The following is a 21,080-nucleotide window of genomic DNA, read 5'->3' as shown; positions in this document are numbered from 1 at the left end:
TTTAATTTCAATTTTCAGAAGTTTGTTTCCAGGATATACATAATTTTTTAAGTATTTACCTTGCATCCCACAACCTCACTAAATTTAAACTCTCTTACTAGCTCTAGAGCTATTGTGTGATTCCTTAGGACTCTGTAAGTAGATGATGATATCCTCTGCAAATAAAGACAGGTTTCCTTCTTCCTTTCCAATCTATTATGCTTTTATTAAATTTATTTTGGTGACATCGGTTAATGAAATTATATAGGTTTCAAGTATACAATTCTATAATACATCATCCATATATTGAAATCTGTATGATTTTACTTCTTTTTCTTAACTTGTTCCACTAGCCAGGACCTTCAGTACAATGCTGAATAGAAGTGGTGAGAAGGGACCTCAATGCTGTTTTTCTTATCTTAGGGAGAAAGCATTCAATCTTCTACTATTTTATTAGCTGTAGCTTTTTCATGGGTGCCCTTTATTAGGTTCATTTCTAGTCATGATTTAATGAAGGTTTTTATCATGACTGGATGTTGAATTTTGTCCAATGCCTTTTCTATGTCTATTAAGATGATCATGATTTTTCTTTATTAGTCTATTAAAATGGTAAATACCATTGGTTATTTTTATTAACCCAAATTTGTATTCTTAGGATACACCCCACTGGGTCATTATGTATTATCCATTTTTATATTTTGTTGGATTCAATTTGCTAATATCTTCTTGAGAAGTTTAGTGTCTATGTTCATGAAAGATATTGGTCCATTGATTTATGATGATGATGTCTTTGATAGGTTTTGTTTCCAGACAATGCCGGTCTCATACAAAAAGTGGAGAAGTATTTCTGCCTCTTCTATTTCCTGGAAGAGTTTACACAGAGTTGGTATTATTTCCTCCTTGAATATTGGTTAAACTTCACCAGTGAATTCTAGGAGCTCTCTTTGTGGGAAGGGTTTTAAATAACAAACCCAACTTCTTTAATAGATACAGGCTATAGCTTATCTATTTCTTCTTTAATGAGCTTTGGTATTTTGTTTCTTTCAAGGAATTTGTACATTTCATCAAAGTTGTTGAATTTATGAGCATAAAGTTGTTAGTAATATTCCCTTATTATCCTTTTAATGTCTGTAGGAACCACATGATATCCTTTATCTTATTCCTAATAGTGGTAACTTCAGACTCCTCTATTTCCCGACTTTTCTTTTGGATTAATTGAGTAAATGTTATGTTACCACCTTATGTCATATATTGGCTCATTATGCATATCTCTATAGTATTTTTATTGGTTGTTTTAGGATTTACAGTACACATCTTTAACTTGCTACAGTTAACCTTCAAGTAATATTAATAAAACTTCATGTAAGCATGAAATTCTTACAACAGTGTACCTCCAATTCCGTTTGCCAATGAATGAAAATGGACAAATAAAAAAATGAAATCTAGAGTTAAAAAATTCTGCTAAAAAAAGAGAAAGTATAGTCTCTTATATTGGCATGATGATAATATTAAGTTAGGGATAATAAAGGAGAATTCCAAGAGACTAGAGATTCTGGAGTATATACAGGCACCTTTGTTCTTACATGGATCAACAGGAAATGATATATATTTGTACAAGTATGTATATATGATTGAATTTTGACTGTAAGTGAAGCTAGATATGAGAAGGTAGGGGAGTTCCACTCCAGTATTTGATAGGCCTTTGGAGATAAGTATGTGGAGTTCAGTCGATTCATAGATAATAACTACATCTTATAACAATGATTATCATTTAGCTGCATGATCAAATTAACAAAATATTCAATGAGAGATGAAGTGGAAAGAACAGTGATCTAGGACTGCAGTATGTGCTTTGACACATAATCAAGGATAGCAACTCCTTTCAGCTTTAGTTTTCTAATCTAAGTAGAAAAGGAATGATGAGAGTAACTGTCATGCAGGGCGGCAGGAGGGGTCTCAGCTCCCGCTCCCCACATAAGAACGCAGGATATGGTGAGGCCAAAAAGGAACACCCACAGAGCCATAGTCACACCACTATAGTCTTGCTAGCAGCTGTATTGGAGACACAGGAAGGAGGAGCCACACTGTCTGCAACCTGCTGTCCACTTCTCTGCAATCCGCAACCCGCGCTTGCCAGCCCAGCCACCATATTCTTGCTAGCCCCCCATTTTTCTGATAGCGTAGCCACGGCAGTTATATTAGTGGCCAATGGCTCACTGGTTGTAGCTGATGGCCAAGTAGCCACAGCCGATGGCTATCCAATCACAGTTGATGGCCATTTACTACCTGAGCCAGCACCTTTCCATGTGAGGCCGAGAGCCTGGAAACTGCTCTCTGGGGCTCTGTCCCCACAGTAGCAAACTGGATAAGGTTTACAAAAGTGCCCTATAATTGGTAAAGTGTCATATAAAACATAAGGTATTACTTTATTCCAATGGAAAAATACAAATTATTCGATATTAATAATTATCATTTGGTAAATTAGTTTAGGTATGCCTTTTCTAAGCACTTATTTGCACTAAGATAGATAAAAGAGGGGGGGCTTTCTATTACCACCAAGACAAGAAATAGTTAAATGTTGGAGAGGTTGTTGAGAAAAAAGAACCTTCATGCACTGTTGGTGGGAATGTAAAACTGGTAAAGACACTATGAAAAACAATATGAGAAAGTTCCTCAAAAATTTAAAAATAGAACAAGCATCCCTCTTCTGGATACCTACCAGAAAAATTTGAGTAAAAAAGTTATTCATAAAGATATACAAGTATGTACCCCTATGTTCATTGCAGCATTTTTCATGGTAGCCAAGACATAGAAACAACCAAAGTGTGCTTTGATAGATAATGGATAAAGAAGATGTGTTACATATACACAATGGAAATCTACTCACCATAAGAAAGGATGAAATACTGCCATTTGTGACAGCATTAATAGATCTTGAGAGTTGTCATGCTAAGCAAAATAAGTCATGTGGAAAAGGACAAGAACCATACTATTTCACTCATGTGGGATATAAGACAAAAAAGCAACAAATGAACAAACAAAACAAACTCATAGACACAGACAACAGTATGATGGTTACCAGAGGAAAGGAGGTTCAAGGAAGTTGAAGATGGTAAAAGCGGTCAAATACATGGTGAAGAAGGAGACTAAACTTTGGGTGATGAGCATACAATGCAATATATAGATGATGTATTACAGAATTGCATACTTGAAAATTATGTAATTTTACTAACCAATGTCATCCCAATAAATTTAATAAAAAGAGGGCCTTTAACAAAAGATGGAGTCCTCAACCATTTTATTACAAATTTTTTTAATTAAAGTTTATTGGTGTGACAAGTGTTAGTAAAGTTACATAGGTTTCAGGTGTACAATTCTGTGATATATCATCTATATGTCACATTGTGCGTTCACCACTGAGTCAATTTTCCTTCTATCAATTTATTTGATCACTTTTACCCTCCTCTACCACCCTCTTCCCCCCCACCCTCTGGTAACCACTATACGATTGCCTGTGTCTATGAGATTATAATGCTAAGTGAAATAAGACAAAAAAAGTGGAGAAGCATATGATTTCACTGATATGTGGTTATTTCACTGAAAATAACAAAGGACAAGACAAACAAATGAAGAAACAAAAACTCAACCATTTTATACTAATTAACATATTTTGTTTTCCCTAAAGACTTGAAGATTAATGATGGAGATCACAGATGTTGATAAAGTGGAGTTGGTGCTAGCACCCTTTAAATGGGAATTCTAACTACAGAATAGCATTTGTCAAGTTTTAGAATGCACTGAACCATCTCATGAGCATGATAAAACACAGCCTGCAGGGTGGGATGGGGCCCAAAGATTCATACTTGTACGAAGTTCTCAGATGGTGCTGATGCTACTGGGTTGGAGACCACACTCTGAGAAACAATGCTATAGGCCACAACAGAGAAAGGAATGCAAGGAATAACCTTTCTAGCAGGGGTGATCTTAAATCTTAGATGTCCTGAAGTTATACTAAAGCTCTGTGTGTGTGTGTGTGTTTGTGTGTGTGTGTGTGTGTGTATGTACACACATATTTTAAGAAATTACATCTCTCTCCTTAAATCTTCAAAGGTGTCAGTGATCCAAACTCCAAACAAGGTTAAAAAACAGTTGTTTGCAAATTTATTTTTTTTTTAAGTTAGGATCCACTAGCAATTTCATTATATTGTTGAGGAACTCTGATTTAAAAAAATTAAATAGCTATTTAGTGTTACTACTCAACATATCAAGATACATTAAAATGTATGACTAAAGCATATATTTGCTTTACAAGGGTTACTATTAAAATATGTTTTTTAAAACGCAACATAATCTATTAATTTCTACAAAACAGTAATTCCCTTAGTGATTTTTCAGCAAGAAAGATGAAGCACTGAATCTTCTCAATTTTTGTTGTATGTTTTAAATTATGATTTAAAATCTATATCCTAATATGAAAAGTCAAATATCGATATTTTATAATATTGTCTCTAACAAACAAATTGTAAGTATTGTGACTTTTTACAAAAGAAAAAAGTTTCAGTAGATCACCAGAAACTGTCAGTATGAAATAAGTTATAATTCTATCTATGAAAATTCCTACTCCAATCATGTCAGACCAGTAAAGAAAATGTCAGTTACTGAACGATTTCCTAAATTACATTAAATCATATCACATAACACAGAACTTGTCACTGTAATAAAACTGTAATAAACTGTAATAAAACATTAAATTTTATCCTGAAAATAAATGGGATAGTACTGAATTCAGTTTATTGTAAAATTCATTAGAAAATAAATGTCAAAAACTATTTTATTGATCTTCTTTTAGTGAAAGTTAGCCTAATCTCATTTGAGTTTCACCAAACACCCTGAAATATTTCCAAAGATACTATCTGTGATATAATTTAAACGTGCTTTGCAAAACACACTTTTCATTCTTTGAAAAATTTATAACAAATTAATATTCATGCAAATTATTAAAATGTTTCAAAAACTGGTATTTCAGAGGCTGTAGTTCTTAATTTGAACTGTAGTACATAATAATTTAATAAATTAATAATGAGATAGTCTACATCCTACATAAACACATTTTAATTAAGAAATAAGTCATCAGGTCCTGTAGTTGTGCCAAATATGGAAATACTTAGCAGAACTTAATAGGTCAATAGAAGAGGAAGAAATGTTATAAAGAATTAAAAATCTATGACCCCCTTATTAATTAAAATTTATTGGGGTGACATTGGTTAATAAAATTCTATAGGTTTCAAGTGTACAATTATATAATACATCATGTATGAGATATTGCATCGTGTGTCCTTAACCCAAAGTCAAATCTCCTTTTGTCATTTTATATATTGGATTCTTTTACCCTCTTTCTACCTGTGCCCCCTTACCCTCTGGTAACCACTAAACTATTGTCTGTATCAATGAATTTTTGCTTGTTTGTTTGTCTTGTTCATTTGTTGCCTTCAGTTTTATATCCCACAGACTCCTAAGAGTAAAGTAATACGGTCCTCCTCTTTTCTGTCTGACTTATTTCGCTTAGCATGATAGTCTCAAGATCTCAATATTCATGTTGTCACAAATGGCAGTATTTCACCCCTCCTTATGGCTGAGTATTATTCCATTGTATGTATGGACTGCATCTTCTTTATCCAATCATCTGTCGAAGGACACTGGTTATTTCCACGTCTTAGCCACTGTGAATAATACTGCAATGAACATTGGGGTACATATATCTTTACAGATAAATGTTTTCAGATTTTTTTGTGTAGATACCCAGAAGAGGGAATGCTAGGTCATATGGTAATTCTATTCTTAACTTTTTGAGGAAACTTCATACTGTTTTTCATAGTGACTGTACCAATTACTTTCCCACCAACAGTGTATGAGGGTTCCTTTTTCTCCACAGCCTTTCCAACACTTGTTACTATTTGTCTTGTTGATGATAGCCATTCTAGTAACAGGTGGGAGGTATTATCTCATTGTGGTTTTGATTTGCATTTCCCTAATAGCTAGTGAAGTTGAGCATTTTTTCATATATCCCGTGGCCGTTTGTATGTTTTCTTGGGAGAAGTGTCTGTTCAGGTCTTCTGCCCACTTTTAATTGGACTGTTTGGTTTTTTGTTGTTGTTGAGTTGTATGAATTCTTTATATATTTTCAATATTAGCCCCTTACCAGAAGTGTTGTTTACATCTATCTTCTTCCATTCAGTTGGTTGCTTCTTTGTTTTGTTGATGGTTTCTTTTGCTGTATAAATGCTTTTTATTGTATTTTTTTGAATATTTTTTCAGTTAATGTTGACATGCAATATTATTTATATTAGTTTCAGATATACAGCATAGTGGTTAGACATTTACGTAATTTATGCACTCATTCCCTCGATTAGTCTAGTACCCATCTGGCACTATACATACCGTGTTTCCCCGAAAATAAGACCTAGCCAGAAAATCAGTTCTAATGCGTCTTTCGGAGCAAAAATTAATATAGGACCCATCTTATTTTACTATAATATAAATAGTAAACCAGTATTGTATTATATTATATAATATTAATTATATTATATCGGCTATTATATTATATAAGACCAGGTATTATGTATTACATTATATTATTATATTATACTGGGTATTATATTATATTATACGAGGTATTATTTTATGTTATGTTACATTATATTATATTACATTAATTACATTATATTATATTATATTACATTATATAAGACTGGGTTTTATAGTAAAATAACACTGGGTCTTATACTAATTTTTGCTCCAAAAGACACATTAGAGCTGATTGTCCAGCTAGACCTTATTTTTGGGGAAACACGGTAGTTGTTGGAACATTATTGACTATATTTCCTATGCATTACTTTACACCCCCATGACTATTTTGTAACTACTAATTTGTACTTCTTAATCCCTTTACCTTTTCCACTGTGCTCCCAACCCCCTCCCATCTGACAACCATCAGCTTGTTCACTGTATCTATGAGTCTGCTTCTGTTTTGTTTGTTCATTTATTTTGTTCTTTAAATTATACATATAAGTAAAATCATATGGTATTTGTCTTTCTCTGTCTGAGTTCTTTCACTTACAATACCTTTTAGGTCTATCCATGTTGTCACATAAGGTAAGATTTCATTCTTTTTATGGCTAATATTCCATTGTATATATGTACCACACTTTCTTTATCCAATCATCTATCGATGGGCACTTAGGTTGCTTCCATACCTTCGCTATGGTAAAAAATGCTGCAACGAACATAAAAATGCATGTATTTTTTTGAATTAGTGTTTTGGATTTCTTCATATAAATACCCAGAAGTGGGATTGCTGGGTCATATGTTAGTTGTATTTTTAATTTTTTGAAGAACCTCCATACTGTTTTCCAAGATGGCTGCACAGATTTGCAATCCAAACAGCAGTATATTAGGGTTCCCTTTTCTCCACATCTTTGCCAACACTTGTCATTTGTTGATTTATTGATGATAGCCATCCTCACAGTTGTGAGGTGATATCTCATTGTAGTTTTAATGTGCATTTCTCTGACAATTGCAGAAGCTCTTTAGTTTGATATAGTATTTTCTCACAATAAAATGGGGATAATAGTAGTACCATCTAGTAGTATTAGTGTGATGATTAAATAAATTAATGTAAAGTTCTTTAAAGTTCTGCTTTCCCAGTGGTTTCTTCTATGAAGTTCTAGGAAGGTTATCTTTTATATTCGAACAAAGAAGACTTTTAGGTTGACTATCAGGTTCTCTATATTGAGGGTAAACAGAGGGGGGAAAAACCCACAAAACTGTTTTCTTTCTAAATTCCTTTAGAGCCCCAGTGAAATATTTTCCAGATGCCACATTCTGTAAGGTTTACGAGTATATTCTCCAAATGGCTAAAGTAAATCTATGTAAGATACTCTGTATTTTTTGTTTCTGTCTAATAGATCTGAAATACATGGATTTTACTATCATTTAAAATGGTCCAATTATTCAGCAAGAGACGTGTTGATTTCCCTTTTATCTGATAAAAGTATCTGATTTTACCTGATTTTCTACTGGGTAACCATTTTTCCCTCACTTGCAGTATATGTGTTACATATGGAGCTGAATCCATACTCACCTCCTTGAAGTGGCATTTGGCTGAAGCCCTATTCAATGAGAGCTTTGCATATCCTGCCCAGAATTAGTATGGGACTAGGCCTAAAACACAAGCCAAGGAGTTTGGATCAAAGCTAATCCCAAGAATTTTGCTTCAGTTACCAGAAAACAGGTGTTTTTTCTGTTGGACTTGGAACTCAGAGGATGTAAGACTCAGGCTACTAGAATACCAAGTATACAAATAGAGGACTTGCCCAAAAGTGATAGCAACATGTAGCGCGCGCGCACACACACACACACAATATGGCTAGACAGGTAGAGATATATATATATATACATATATATATATATACAATACAAGTTGAGATCCTAATGACAATTTTAATCTCCTGCATTAAGCTGACAATGCTAGTTACCCTTGGATCCTTCACCAGCCAATTAATTTGTATACGGCTAAAGCTAGTTTAACTTGGGTTTTCTATTACTACTAAAATGATGAGACTTCTGACAAATGTATACATGATGGGAGAGTTACTTACAATAATGAAATAATGAAATGAAATAAAATAACCACATATATTTAGTATTAGCTTACCTTTTGGTTTAATAAAGCACTTGCCAATTTTTGTACTTCTGAACTCAGTAAGGTAGTTCCTCTGATGACTTTGCTGAGTGCAGCAAGAGACTGATGAACACTTTGTACTAAGCGAATGGCATTAAATTGTTCAAGGACGATAAATGATAATATTGGAGATTCTTGTCGATCATTAGGAGGAGACACTTTCAGATGAATCAGGTTTGAATTCTAAAAGAATAATATGTCATAGTTACTGAAAGTAACATAAATCACTGATCTATTAAAACACTTCAAAAGTTAATAAAGCCTGTTGTTATTGTTAAATAATGTAATTGGAAGGTTAAAACACAAAAGTAGTAAAAGTAACAGAAATTACAAAATTTACAAAAATTACAATAATTAAGGGATGCACAAAATAAAAAGATATAAAATATGTCATCAAGAATATAATATTATATTAATGGGTCTAAAGGTAGAAATTGGAAGCAATACAATAATAATAGGGAAACTTCAACATCTCATTTACATTAATAGGTAGATTATTGAGACAGATAATCAATAAGGAAACTCTGCTTTTAAATACACTAAATCAGGTGGACTTTATATAATACATACAATATATACAAGTATTGTAATATAACATAACATACCGTGTTTCTCCAGAAATAAGACCTAGCAGCACAATCAGCTCTAATGCATCTTTTGGAGCAAAATATAAGATCTGGTCTTATTTTACTATAAGACCCGGTCTTATATAATATAATGTAATATAATAAAATATAACACCTGGTCTTATTTTACTATAACATAAGATTCGGTCTAATATAATAAATATAATAATATAATACCAGGTCTTATATTAATTTTTGCTCCAAAAGACACATTAGAGCTGATTGTCCAGCTAGGTCTTATTTTTGGGGAAACACGGTAATATATAACATAATATGATATAACTATAATTTATAATTTAATATAACATAATATATATAATTATATATATATTTAAATATGTATCAGAACATTCTATCCAAAAGCAGCAGAGTATACATTCTTCTCAAGTACACATGGAACATTCTCCAGGATAGATCACATGTTAGGCCACAAAACAAGTCTCAATAAATTTAAAAAGACTAAATCATATCAAGCATTTTCATATCAAGTGCAATGGCATAAACCAGAAATCAAGATGAAAGCAAGTAAAATCACATGCTACTGAATAATCAGTGGGACATCAAGGAAGTCAAAGGAAAAATTTAAAAAATACGAAGAGAAAAATGAAAACAAAAATATGACATACCAAAATCTATGGGAGGCAGCAAAGGCAGTCCTAAGTGGGAAGTTCATAGCAATATAGGTCTACATTTAAATAAAAGAAAATTTCAAATCTAACTTTACAGCTAAAGAAACTAGAAACAAAAGAACAAATGAAGCTCCAAAATCAATAAAAGAAAACAAATAGTAAAGATCTGAGAAAAAAATAAATGCAATAGGGACTAAAAAGACAACAGAAAAGATCAATGAAAGCAGAGCTTGTTCTTTGAAAAGATAAACAAAATACAAAAACCTTTAGCTAGAGTAACCAAGGAAAAAAGAGAGGGGGCTCAAATGAATAAAATCAGAAACAGAAGTTATACTGATACCATAGAAACACAAAGGATATGAGACTACTATGTACAATTATATGACAATAAATTGAATAACGTAGAAGATATGGACAAAATCCTAGAAATATAAGAAACATACAATTTTCCAAGACTAAATCATGAAATAAAAAAATCTGAATAGACATATTACTAATAATGAATTTGAATCAGTAATCAAAAACCTCCCAACAAACAAGTCTAGGCCAGACAGCTCACCGGCAACTTTTACTAAACATTCAGAAAAGGATTTAATACTTATCCTCAAACTATTTTTAAAAAATTGAAGAGGATGGAATACATTCCAAATACATTTTACAAAATCAGCATTACCCTGACACCAAAACCAGACAAGGACACCACAAAAGAGAAAACTTATAGGGCAATATCCTTGACGTATGTAGATGCGAAATCCTCAACAAAATATTAGCAAACTGAATGCAACATACATTAAAAGATCATACACATTCATTATTGGGATTTATTCCAGGGATGTAAGGATGGTTCAACATCCACAAATCAATCAACATGATATTTCACATCAACAAAATAAAGGACAGAAATCATATGATTATCTCAACAGATGCATAAAAAGCATTTGACAAAATGCGACCTATGACAAAAGGGGGTATAAAAGGGAATGTATTTCAACATTATAAAGGCCATATATAACAAACCCACAGCTAACATCATACTCAATGGTGAAAAGCTGAAAGCTTTTCCTCTAAGCTCCGGAACAAGACAACAATGTCCACTTGTGCCAGTTTTATTCAATATAGTACTAGAAGTGGTATTTTTCATTAGGGTGAAAAATAAATAAAAGGCACATACATTGGAAAGAAAGAAGTAAAACTGTAAATATTCACAGATGAAAGAAAATTATGTATAGAAAATCCTAAAGACTCCAGGTATTGAATGGGAAAAGATTAGCATTGGATGACTCCCTAGTATTTACTTGTTATCAAACTTTTATTTGTTTTCATTGTTTAAATGTAATTATTCTTTTAAGTTTAGCTAGTACTGAATCATAACCTGATTAAAATGATTTTAAAAATCTCTAAACTAGAATGTTTAGAGATTAAGTTGTTGACATTAAGTTGACATTAAGTTGTTTCATTTGAAACATTTACATGCATAAATTTTAATACTCTCCAAAATAAGAGAATTCCTGCATCTAAGTGCCATATATTAACTTACCCAGTTTGAAACACAACTCTTGTGGGAATTACTACGTAAATTATAAATTACTACTAGAGAAACATGAAATGGGAAATGAGTTACAGCTGAGAAGGTTTCTGGAAGATGCTGGGACTTTATCTGGCCATTATTAATTTAGCATAGTTAGGAAATTCCAGAAAGAAATAGCATTTCGAGAATCCTCAAAGACAGAATCTACCACGGTTTGTTTATATAACATTGAAAGTTGCCTCACTATGGAAGAGGCTTGGAAGTAAGGTTGTATGTGGAGCCATGCTGTAAAAAAAATTTTACTTAGGAAAATTAATGTGATAATGATATGAAATATGATTTGGAGGAAGTAAATATTAGAAGGAGAGTCAAATTTAGTTTTCTACAATAATCCACATGAGAAAGAACAAAGGCCTAAATTATGGCAATGGCTTCAGGAAAGAAATAGGAGAGATGAACACAAATAGTATAACAGGATGAACTGTAAGATACTTGATAGATTATTTAGGCCATTATGAATTTAACATAATAACTTTTAAAAGAATCTGTATGTTCATATGAAGTTTAAAAAGTCATGCTTATTTCTGGCAAAAGAATGGCAAACTATTTCCCACTTCTGAATCCTGTCTTTGACAAAACAAGAGGATACTAAACCCAGAAGATGGCAAAACAAGAATGGAAAACATCTGGGAGACAGAAGGTATTGGGTAATTATTAAGTGGAGGATAAAGTAATCTAAAGTTGATAAAGTAACTATTGCTGGAGTGTTTTTGGTTGCAAACTTTTCACATTATCCTGAACGGATCATTGTCCACCAAGTCAGGGCTAAAAAAAAAAAAAAAAAAAAAAAAAAAAGCAATATCAAGCACCAGCTAGAGACAGCAGGGTACCTGACATTACATGCATGCAGTCCAGCTGGTATGGGAACAGACTGAAACACGTATATAAGTGGTAAATCTGGCTTTTGGAATTGTAAACTCTGAGACTATGAAACTGAATAAACGAAAAAAAATAATCCACACCTGTATATATACATAAGGATAAAATTTAAGGAGAGCAGAGAAAGAATATTCTAGAGAAAAAAAATCAGTTTTAAAAAATAAGAATCAGATTAAAACTTCAATAAAAACACAAATATTTTCTAAGAGCAATATTTTCTTTTAATTAAAGTTTATTGGGGTGGGATTGGTTAGTAAATTACATAGGTTTCAAGTGTACAATTGTGTAATACATCATCTATATATCACATTGTGTGTTCACCACCCAGAGTTAGTTAAGAGTAATATTTTCTAAGAGTTTAAGGGAAAGAATTAGGGAGCTAAAAGTGGCTCTGTGGCTATACTAGCAATCTATCAGTTAAATGTGAAGATGAAATAAAGATATTCTCAGATGTAAAAGTCCTCAGAAATGTTAGTATATGAAGAACAATTTAAAATAATGTATTGGAATTGCCTTAAATTAGAGGTTACTCCCTCTGAGCCAGATACCACTGATTCTTTTCCTCTTAATGAGATGCAATTTCAGAGCACTGCGAAAACTGTAAACGATTCACATGCTGTTTATTTCCCCATTGAAAGCAGTTGTTTAAATTATATTTATTTGGTTTTTTAGCCCTCCGCTTGAAAACAATAATCTGATGTAAGCAGTCCTAGCCATCACAATGGCCTGAAAATCTCTCTCTACTTAGTCTCCCAAAGGCTATGTATTTGCTCCTGAGATAGTGAAAATATTTCTCTTTAAACAAACAGGAAAGCCCTTTCCTTAACTAGAAAAAGGTAAGGCTGCCTCTCCCAGAGTGAAAAAACTTAAAGCAGGGAACTTCACATATGTTATTCATTCTCACAAGGAAAATTAAAAAACAAAACAAACAACAACAACAACAAAACAACAACAAAGTGATTTCTGGTATATCTTATTGAGGAATAATGCTCAGAAATTTACCAATACATATGCTTTATTGCTTGTATGAAATGAAGCGATTTGGGCATGGTAGGGGGAAGCAGGGTGAGATAGGGCTGGAGACATAGAAAGAATGCTTATAATTACTGAAATCGACCATTTTAAATGTTTGGGTCATAAAAATTAAAAGACAAAGAAGTTCGCATTAAATTTTAATGAAATTAGAATTTCCTGAACTATATGTGCCTATATCTGCAAGAAAAGAACAGGGAACAATTACTCCATCCTATAGAAAAATAAAAGTAACCTCACAAATTATTAAAGCAACTGTTCCCCCAAGATATGAAGGAGAAAAAACTCATTATTTGTGTTTTGTATACTCATACTGGTATTAAATGTTGTAAGAATGTAAGAGGGTCAGTTTTATTTCTATGGTTTAGACTTTAAAAGTGGAATTATATACCAAAATGACTTTTTCCCTCTAATACTGGTAAATATCACCAAAATAATAAAAATGATGTATTCATTCAATAAAAATGCTATTAAATTTTAGTTAAGATTATATGTTAGTCTAATCTCTGGTAGTCTAATCTCTGCTATACTTTACTGAAGATAAATCTCTGGGTTTAGGGGTATTAGAGACAATAAAATGGAAAGTTAAGCTCAAGTAGACTCTCTCGAAACCTTGATTTTGCTATCTATCCAAAAGTAAATTAAACATACTTTATTTTCTTTTAAAAAACAAAGCAAAACATGTCTATTGATATATAATTCACATGCCACACAATTCACCCATTTAAAGTGTACAATATATTATTTCTATTATTTTCACAGAATTGTACAATCATCACTATAATCAATTTTAGAATATTTACATCACCCTGAAAAGATTCCCCAGTCCCCTTCATCCCTGGCTCCCATTGTCCACACTAAACAACAACAAATTTACTTTCTGTTCTAGCGATTTTTCTTTTCTGGACATTTCATAAAAAATGGAATCATACAACATGTAGTATTCTATGACTAACTTCTTTGACTTAGCATAATGTTTTCAAGGTTCATCCATGTTGTAGTGTTTATCAGTATTTCTTTCTTTTTTTCTTTTCTTTGTTTATTGGGATGACAATGGTTAGTAAAGGACCCAGCAATCCCTCTCCTGGGTAGCTACCCAAAAATTCTGAAAACATTTATCCATAAACATTTATGTGCTCTAACGTTCACTGCAGCTTTATTTACAGTGGCCAAAACATGAAAACAACCAAGATGTCATTCGATAGATGACTAGATAAAGATGTGGTACATATGCACAATGGAATACTATTCTGCATAAGAAAAGATAAAATAGTATCATTTGCGACAACATGGATGGATCTTGAAATTATTATGCTAAACAAAATAAGTTAGACAGGAAAAGTTGAGAACCATATGATTTCACTGATGCGTGATATATAAAACTGAAAATAACAAAGGAACAAGACACACAAATACGGAAAGAAAAACTCATAGACAGAGACAACAGTTTCATGGTTACCAGAAGGTAATGGGGGAGGAAGGTGGTAGATGAGGGTAAAGAGGATCCAATATATGGTGATGGAAGGAACCAATACTGAGTGATAAACACACAATGTGATATATAGATGATGTATTACAGAATTGTACACTTGAAACCTATGTAACTTTATTTTCTAATAATAAAAACAGTATAAAAATAATAATAATAAAGGTAATATTTATTGAGTGCCTATTATCAACCAGGCACTATTGCAACATTTTATTTAATGCTAATGGCATTAAAAGTACTAGTGTTCCTACACCACAGATTTTGTTACTAACTTTTATAGTTTTTACTATTGTGAAAACAGGGAAGTAATTTAATACTCTGTGAAATGACACTTTTTATTCAACTTTTTTCTTCTAACAAAGGCAACAACGACAAACAAAACAACTAAACAAAAGAAAGAAAAAAACTGAGTTTCCATCTCATAAATAAAACACTTAAGTGACCTGATAAAAATGTGAGTAGGTCTGCTGGATTTCTGACTTTCAAAACTGATTTAAAAAAAATTTCAGAATGATGCAATCAAATATTATTTATGACTTCCTTTCAAAATCTATTGATTTAGTGCGACAATAATAAGAATGAGTATTCTAAATAAGTTATACGAATCATGAAATACATTAAAAAAAAACAAGTTTTTTAAAGCAGCACACATTCATCTGCATTCCGACACTCATGAATATATATGAAATATTGTACACTGGAAGCAAAACAGAAAAACTCACTATAAGTAATAAATTTTATCCAGAACCCACATATTGATCATTCATTAAAAATGATGATCATCATTATTATGCTAGAAAAGTAATTTAAAATAATTTTATTAGTATTTGATAGCAAACTCTCTGCATGTACAATTTAATTCGGATTCTAAAGTGACCCAATATACTTAACACTTACTTATTCTTTTATCTATTAGGATAAGCTTCTCAGTTAATTACATCTTCAGGATAAATACTAGAAAGCTTATGCTACTCTTCTAGATTCTCTGCTTAGTTATCAAAGGGATATCAAAGTTCCAAAATATAGAGAACCTAGGGCAATTTCATCCTAATATTATCTTTAAAATCTGCGTTAATAATAGCTAATATTTACTGAGCACTGAACATGGGCTAGGCCCATCTCTAAGTACTCAGTATTAACCAATCTAGTCATTACAAAAATCTATTTCCTCATTTCACAGAGCAGGCAAGTAGACAAAGAGAGCTTAAACAAAATACACAGTCACATCTAGAAGTGGCAGTCAGAATTTAAAACCAGGCAGTGGAGTTCCATAGCCCATGCTTTACTACGTTATACTGCTTGAATGGTACACGTATTTTATTTCTGTCCTATTTTAATGAAACTTTATATTACCTTGCAACATGGTTTTTATATAAATAATGATAAAGCTATATTCAACTAAAAATTACATAAAACACATTTTCTTTTAGCAGGAAAAAGTGGGAAAATTTTCCTTTTCATTCTAAGAGAAATCATTCACATTCCTACATTAAAAGTTTGTCTATAAATGAAACTTAACCTGAGTCCTTGTAAGTCTTGCTTTATTTTCTAGTGTTTTACTTTAAAGTAAATGAATGTGAGATATTACAAGGTCTGCTTTTAGTTTCGGACCATGCTCTCTTTCATACACACATGAACAGCACGCGCACACATACACACCTAAGAACTGGAATCTGCTATTCTAAATGGCTGAGATACTACATTGATCACATCTTAGAAACGGAAGGTAATCTTTATATTCAATCCAGAAAGACATTGAGTGATATTTCATAATCATTTTATTTGCATTATTTCTTCCAAATCCTTCTATTTCTTGACAGCATCTGAGAAGACGCTACATGTCCAGTTGCCCCCAGTTCTATGAGTACATTTTGCATAACAGGAAGTTTAAACATGCTTAGTATCTACAAATGGTAAATATTCCCCTTTCCAAAGATGTGAATTCTGATACCCTATTCCCAGTTCTATTGTCCACTCAAGACAACTTCACAAAAATTGAAGTAGTTTATTCTTATGTTTCTGTTAAAGATTATGATAAAACTAGTTTATGATTCATAAGGGCTGCATACTAACCCCAAATGCATGACCTCTACTTACTTCTTTCTTTAGTTTCAACCAATTTGAACACAGCTGAAACACATAAATCCAAATATAGGTTTTAAAAATATAGAATACAAAATCGTTGCAAGATCAAATCTTCTGAAGGAGGAAGAGGTTAAAATTTCCCCTGTACAAGAAAGAATTGTGGCACTAAATCTATACAGTTGCTACCTCAATTCCCCTCCTTTAGCCTCATAAACAAGGTTGAAGGTTGGAAAACAAAAAAGCCCAGATCTGAGCAGTGAGTTAAACTCACTGACACCTTTTTTAAATTTTAATTTGATCAACAAATGTATTTGTGGCCCTTATCTGAATATAGTACTTACTGTATTCTTAATGGATTCCTAACTTGTTCAGCCTAATATGAATAGAGTTAAAATTTCTGGGTTTTATGTAATATATTTTTAGGGATCTTCCGTAACCTACTATTATTAACTCAACTGAACTGCAAAAGGTCCATAGATAATTTTAGCTTACCAATCTAAAAGATACTACAATTGGAGGGAGAGGGAGAGGGAAAGGAGGAGGGGGAGGGGGAAGGGAAGGGGGAGGCAAAGGGATAGGGATAGAGAGAGGGAGAAAGAGAGAGAGAATTGCTTTGTGAAGTCACGAATCACCCCTGTCCATAGCAGGAGGGATTCCATGTGGAGGAGACTCTGGGCAGTGCTTTGACTTCTACCCCTTCCTGAAGTAGGAGCCATTGATCCTGGCCTGCAGTGCCTGGGGATGGAATTCTGACCTCTACTCTGCAACTGCAGTAAAGAAGAGTGTCATTCCCTCTCCCCAGCTGGCTCTACAGGTGGTGGGGGAAGTTCTGTTAGGTAAGACACAATGAAGCAGAGCAGAACAGCACTGTAGAGGCTCTATAAACTAACTTGACATTGGAACAACTCAGAAGTGAACCATGATGTATTCATTGAGAACCTAAACAGGTTGACTACATGCTAAAAAAGAAAACTTAAATAGACACAAGGATCTTATAATTCTCAAAATGTCAGGGTACAGTCCAAAATTACTCATACCACGAATAGTAAAATCTCACCTTGAATTAAAAAAAGACAATCAACAGATGCAAATATCAGCATAACACAAAGCTGGAATTATTAGATAAGTATTGTAAAGCAACGGTCATTAAAACGTTCCATGGAGCAATTATGAAAGTGATGTAACAAATAAAAGTCATGAATTAGTTACCTTGGCCCTTTAAAAAAATCATAAAAATGAAACTGTTTTCCCACTATGCTTCCTATTATTCTTTTTTTTAATTAAAATTTATTGGGGTGACAATTGTTAGTAAAGATGCATAGATTTTAGGTGTACAATTCTGTACTACATCATCTATAAATCACATTCTGTGTTCACCACACAACGTCAATTCTCCTTCCATCACCATATATTTGATCCCCTTTACCCTCACCAATCACCCCCCTCCCCCTTTACCCTCTGGTAACCAGGAAACTATTGTCTGTGTCTATGAGTTTTTGTTTCTCATTTGTTAGTCTTGTTCACTTGTTGTTTTTGGTTTATATACCACATATCAGTGAAACCACACGGCTCTCTGCTTTTTCTGTCTGACTTATTTCGCTTAGCATTATACTCTCAAGATCCATCCATGTTGTCACAAATGGTCCTATTTCATCTTTTCTTACCGCGGAATAGTATTCCATTGTGTATATATACCACAATTTCTTTATCCATTCATCTATCGAAGGACATTTTGGTTGTTTCCATGTCTTGGCCACTGTAAACAAAGCAGCAATGAACATTGGAGCACATGTCTTTATGTATAAATGTTTTCAGATTTTTTGGGTAGATACCCAGGAGAGGGATTGCTGGGTCATATGGTAATTCTATTCGTAGTTTTTTAAGGAAACTACACACTGCCTTCCATAGCACTGCACCAGTCTGCATTCCCACCAACAGTGTATGAGGGTTCCTTTCTCTCCACAGCCTCTTGTTACTATTTGTCTTGTTGATTTTAGCCATTCTAACTGGGGTGAGGTGGTATCTCATTGTGGTTTTTATTTGCATTTTTCTGATGATTAGTGATGTTGAGCATTTTTTCATATGTCTATTTGCCATTTGTATGTCCTCTTTGGAGAAATGTCTCTTCAGGTCCTCTACCCATTTTCCAATTAGGTTGTTTGTTTTTTTTGTTGTTGATTTGCATGAGTTCCTTGTATATTTTGGATATTAGACCATTTTTGGAGGCACTGTTTGCAAAAATCTTCTCCCATTCAGTTGGTTGCCTCTTTATTTTATTAATGGTTTCTTTTGCTGTGCAGAAGCTTTTAAGTTTGATATAGTCCCATTCATTTATTTCAGCTTTTACTTCCCTTGCCTTTGGAGTCAAATTCATAAAATGCTCTTTGAACCCAAGGTCCATAAGTTTAGTACCTATGTTATGCTCTATGCAGTTTATTGTTTCAGGTCTTATGCTTAAGTCTTTGATCCATTTTGAATTAATTTTGGTACATGGTTACAGATAGCAGTCCAGTTCCATTCTTTTGCATGCGGCTTTGCAATTCTCCCAGCACCATTTATTGAAGAGGCTGTCTTTTCTCCATTGTATGTTTTTTTTTTAATTTAATTTTATTTATTTATTAGTTTCAGGTGTACAAGACAAGGTAATACTTAGATGTTCATCATTTATATCCCTCACACTGTGAACTCCCTTCCCCTCATCCACTATCCCTCCGACCTCACACTGAACCATCACATTATATATATAAAATTATAGTTGGCATTCATTAATGTTTAGCTTCTGGTGTACAATGCCATGATCAGGTATCCACAGTATCCCTGAGGTGGTCTCCCAAATAGGACGCATGTCCATCGGATACCCAACAAAATCTTTACAATATTATTGAAAACCTTCCCCAAATTAATTTTCAAAAAAACCCTGAGGCCATCTTGTGGTTACCAGCTGCTTCCAAATCCCTTCACCTTTCCCCTTATCCCCAACCCCCCCCACACCCATCTAACAACTCTCGGTTTTTTCTTTGTGTCCCCAAAACTGTTTCTGATTAGTTCATTCACATAGTCTTTTCTTTAGATTCCATATATAAGTGAGATCATATGGTACTTGTCTTTCTCTTTCTGACTTATTTCACTTAACATAATGTTCTCTAGATCCATCCATGTTGCTGCAAATGATAAGATTTCTTTCTTCTTTGTGGCTGCGTAATACTCCATTGTATAAATGTACCACAGCTTCTTAATCCAGTCATCTACCGATGGGCATTTCGGTTGTTTCCATATCTTGGCTATTGTGTAAAGTGCTGCAATAAACATAGGAGTGCATACAGATTTCTGAATTGGAGTTTTGGATTTCTCCGGGTAGATGCCTAGGAGTGGAATTACTGGATCATAGGGTACTTCCATTTTCAGATTCCTGAGATACCTCCATTGTATGTTTTTTGCTTCTTTGTCAAAAATTATCTGCCCGTACTTATGTGGGTTTATTTCTGGGTTCTCAATTCTATTCCACTGGTCTAGGTGTCTGTTTTTCTGCCAATATCATGCTGTTTTAATTATTGTTGCTCTGTAGTACAAGTTAAACCCAGGGACTATAAAACCTCCAGCATTGTTCTTTTTTCTTAAGATTCCTTTGGCTGTTTGGGGTCTTTTGTGGTTCCTAACAAATCTGATGACTTTTTGTTGTATTTCTTTAAAAAATGCCATTGGGATTTTTGATGGGGATTGCATTAAATCTGTATATTGCTTTGGGTAATATGGCCATTTTATCTATGTTGAGTCTTCAAATCAATGAGCATGGAATGTCTTTCCATTTCTTTGTGTCTTCTTCAATTTCTTTTAAAAATGTCTTAAACAGTTTTCAGCATATAGATCTTTCACATCCCTGGTTAAATTTATTCCTAGGTATTTTATTATTTTTTGCTGCAATTGCAAAAGGAATTGTTTTGTATTTCTTTTTCTCAGATTTCATTGTTAGTACACAGGAATGCAATGGACTATTGTATGTTGATTTTGTAGCCAGCAACTTTACTGTATTCAT

The 21,080-nt window shown here is 33.1% G+C and overlaps 1 protein-coding gene across 4 annotated transcripts in view; it reads right to left on the bottom strand.

Moving 5' to 3' along the window:
* Positions 1 to 21,080, bottom strand: part of DYNC2H1 (dynein cytoplasmic 2 heavy chain 1) — a 289,185-nt gene that overhangs the window by 47,315 nt on the left and 220,790 nt on the right. For all 4 annotated transcript variants that reach the window (XM_081063149.1, XM_081063152.1, XM_081063150.1 and 1 more), the window contains one exon: positions 8,693 to 8,902. In XM_081063149.1, the coding sequence (XP_080919275.1) occupies positions 8,693 to 8,902 (210 nt within the window). The remainder of the gene's footprint in view (positions 1 to 8,692; positions 8,903 to 21,080) is intronic.

This window comes from Rhinolophus hipposideros (assembly GCF_964194185.1).
Source record: "Rhinolophus hipposideros genome assembly, chromosome: 10".
NCBI lineage: Eukaryota > Metazoa > Chordata > Mammalia > Chiroptera > Rhinolophidae > Rhinolophus > Rhinolophus hipposideros.
This window is presented reverse-complemented; position numbering and strand designations above follow the sequence as displayed.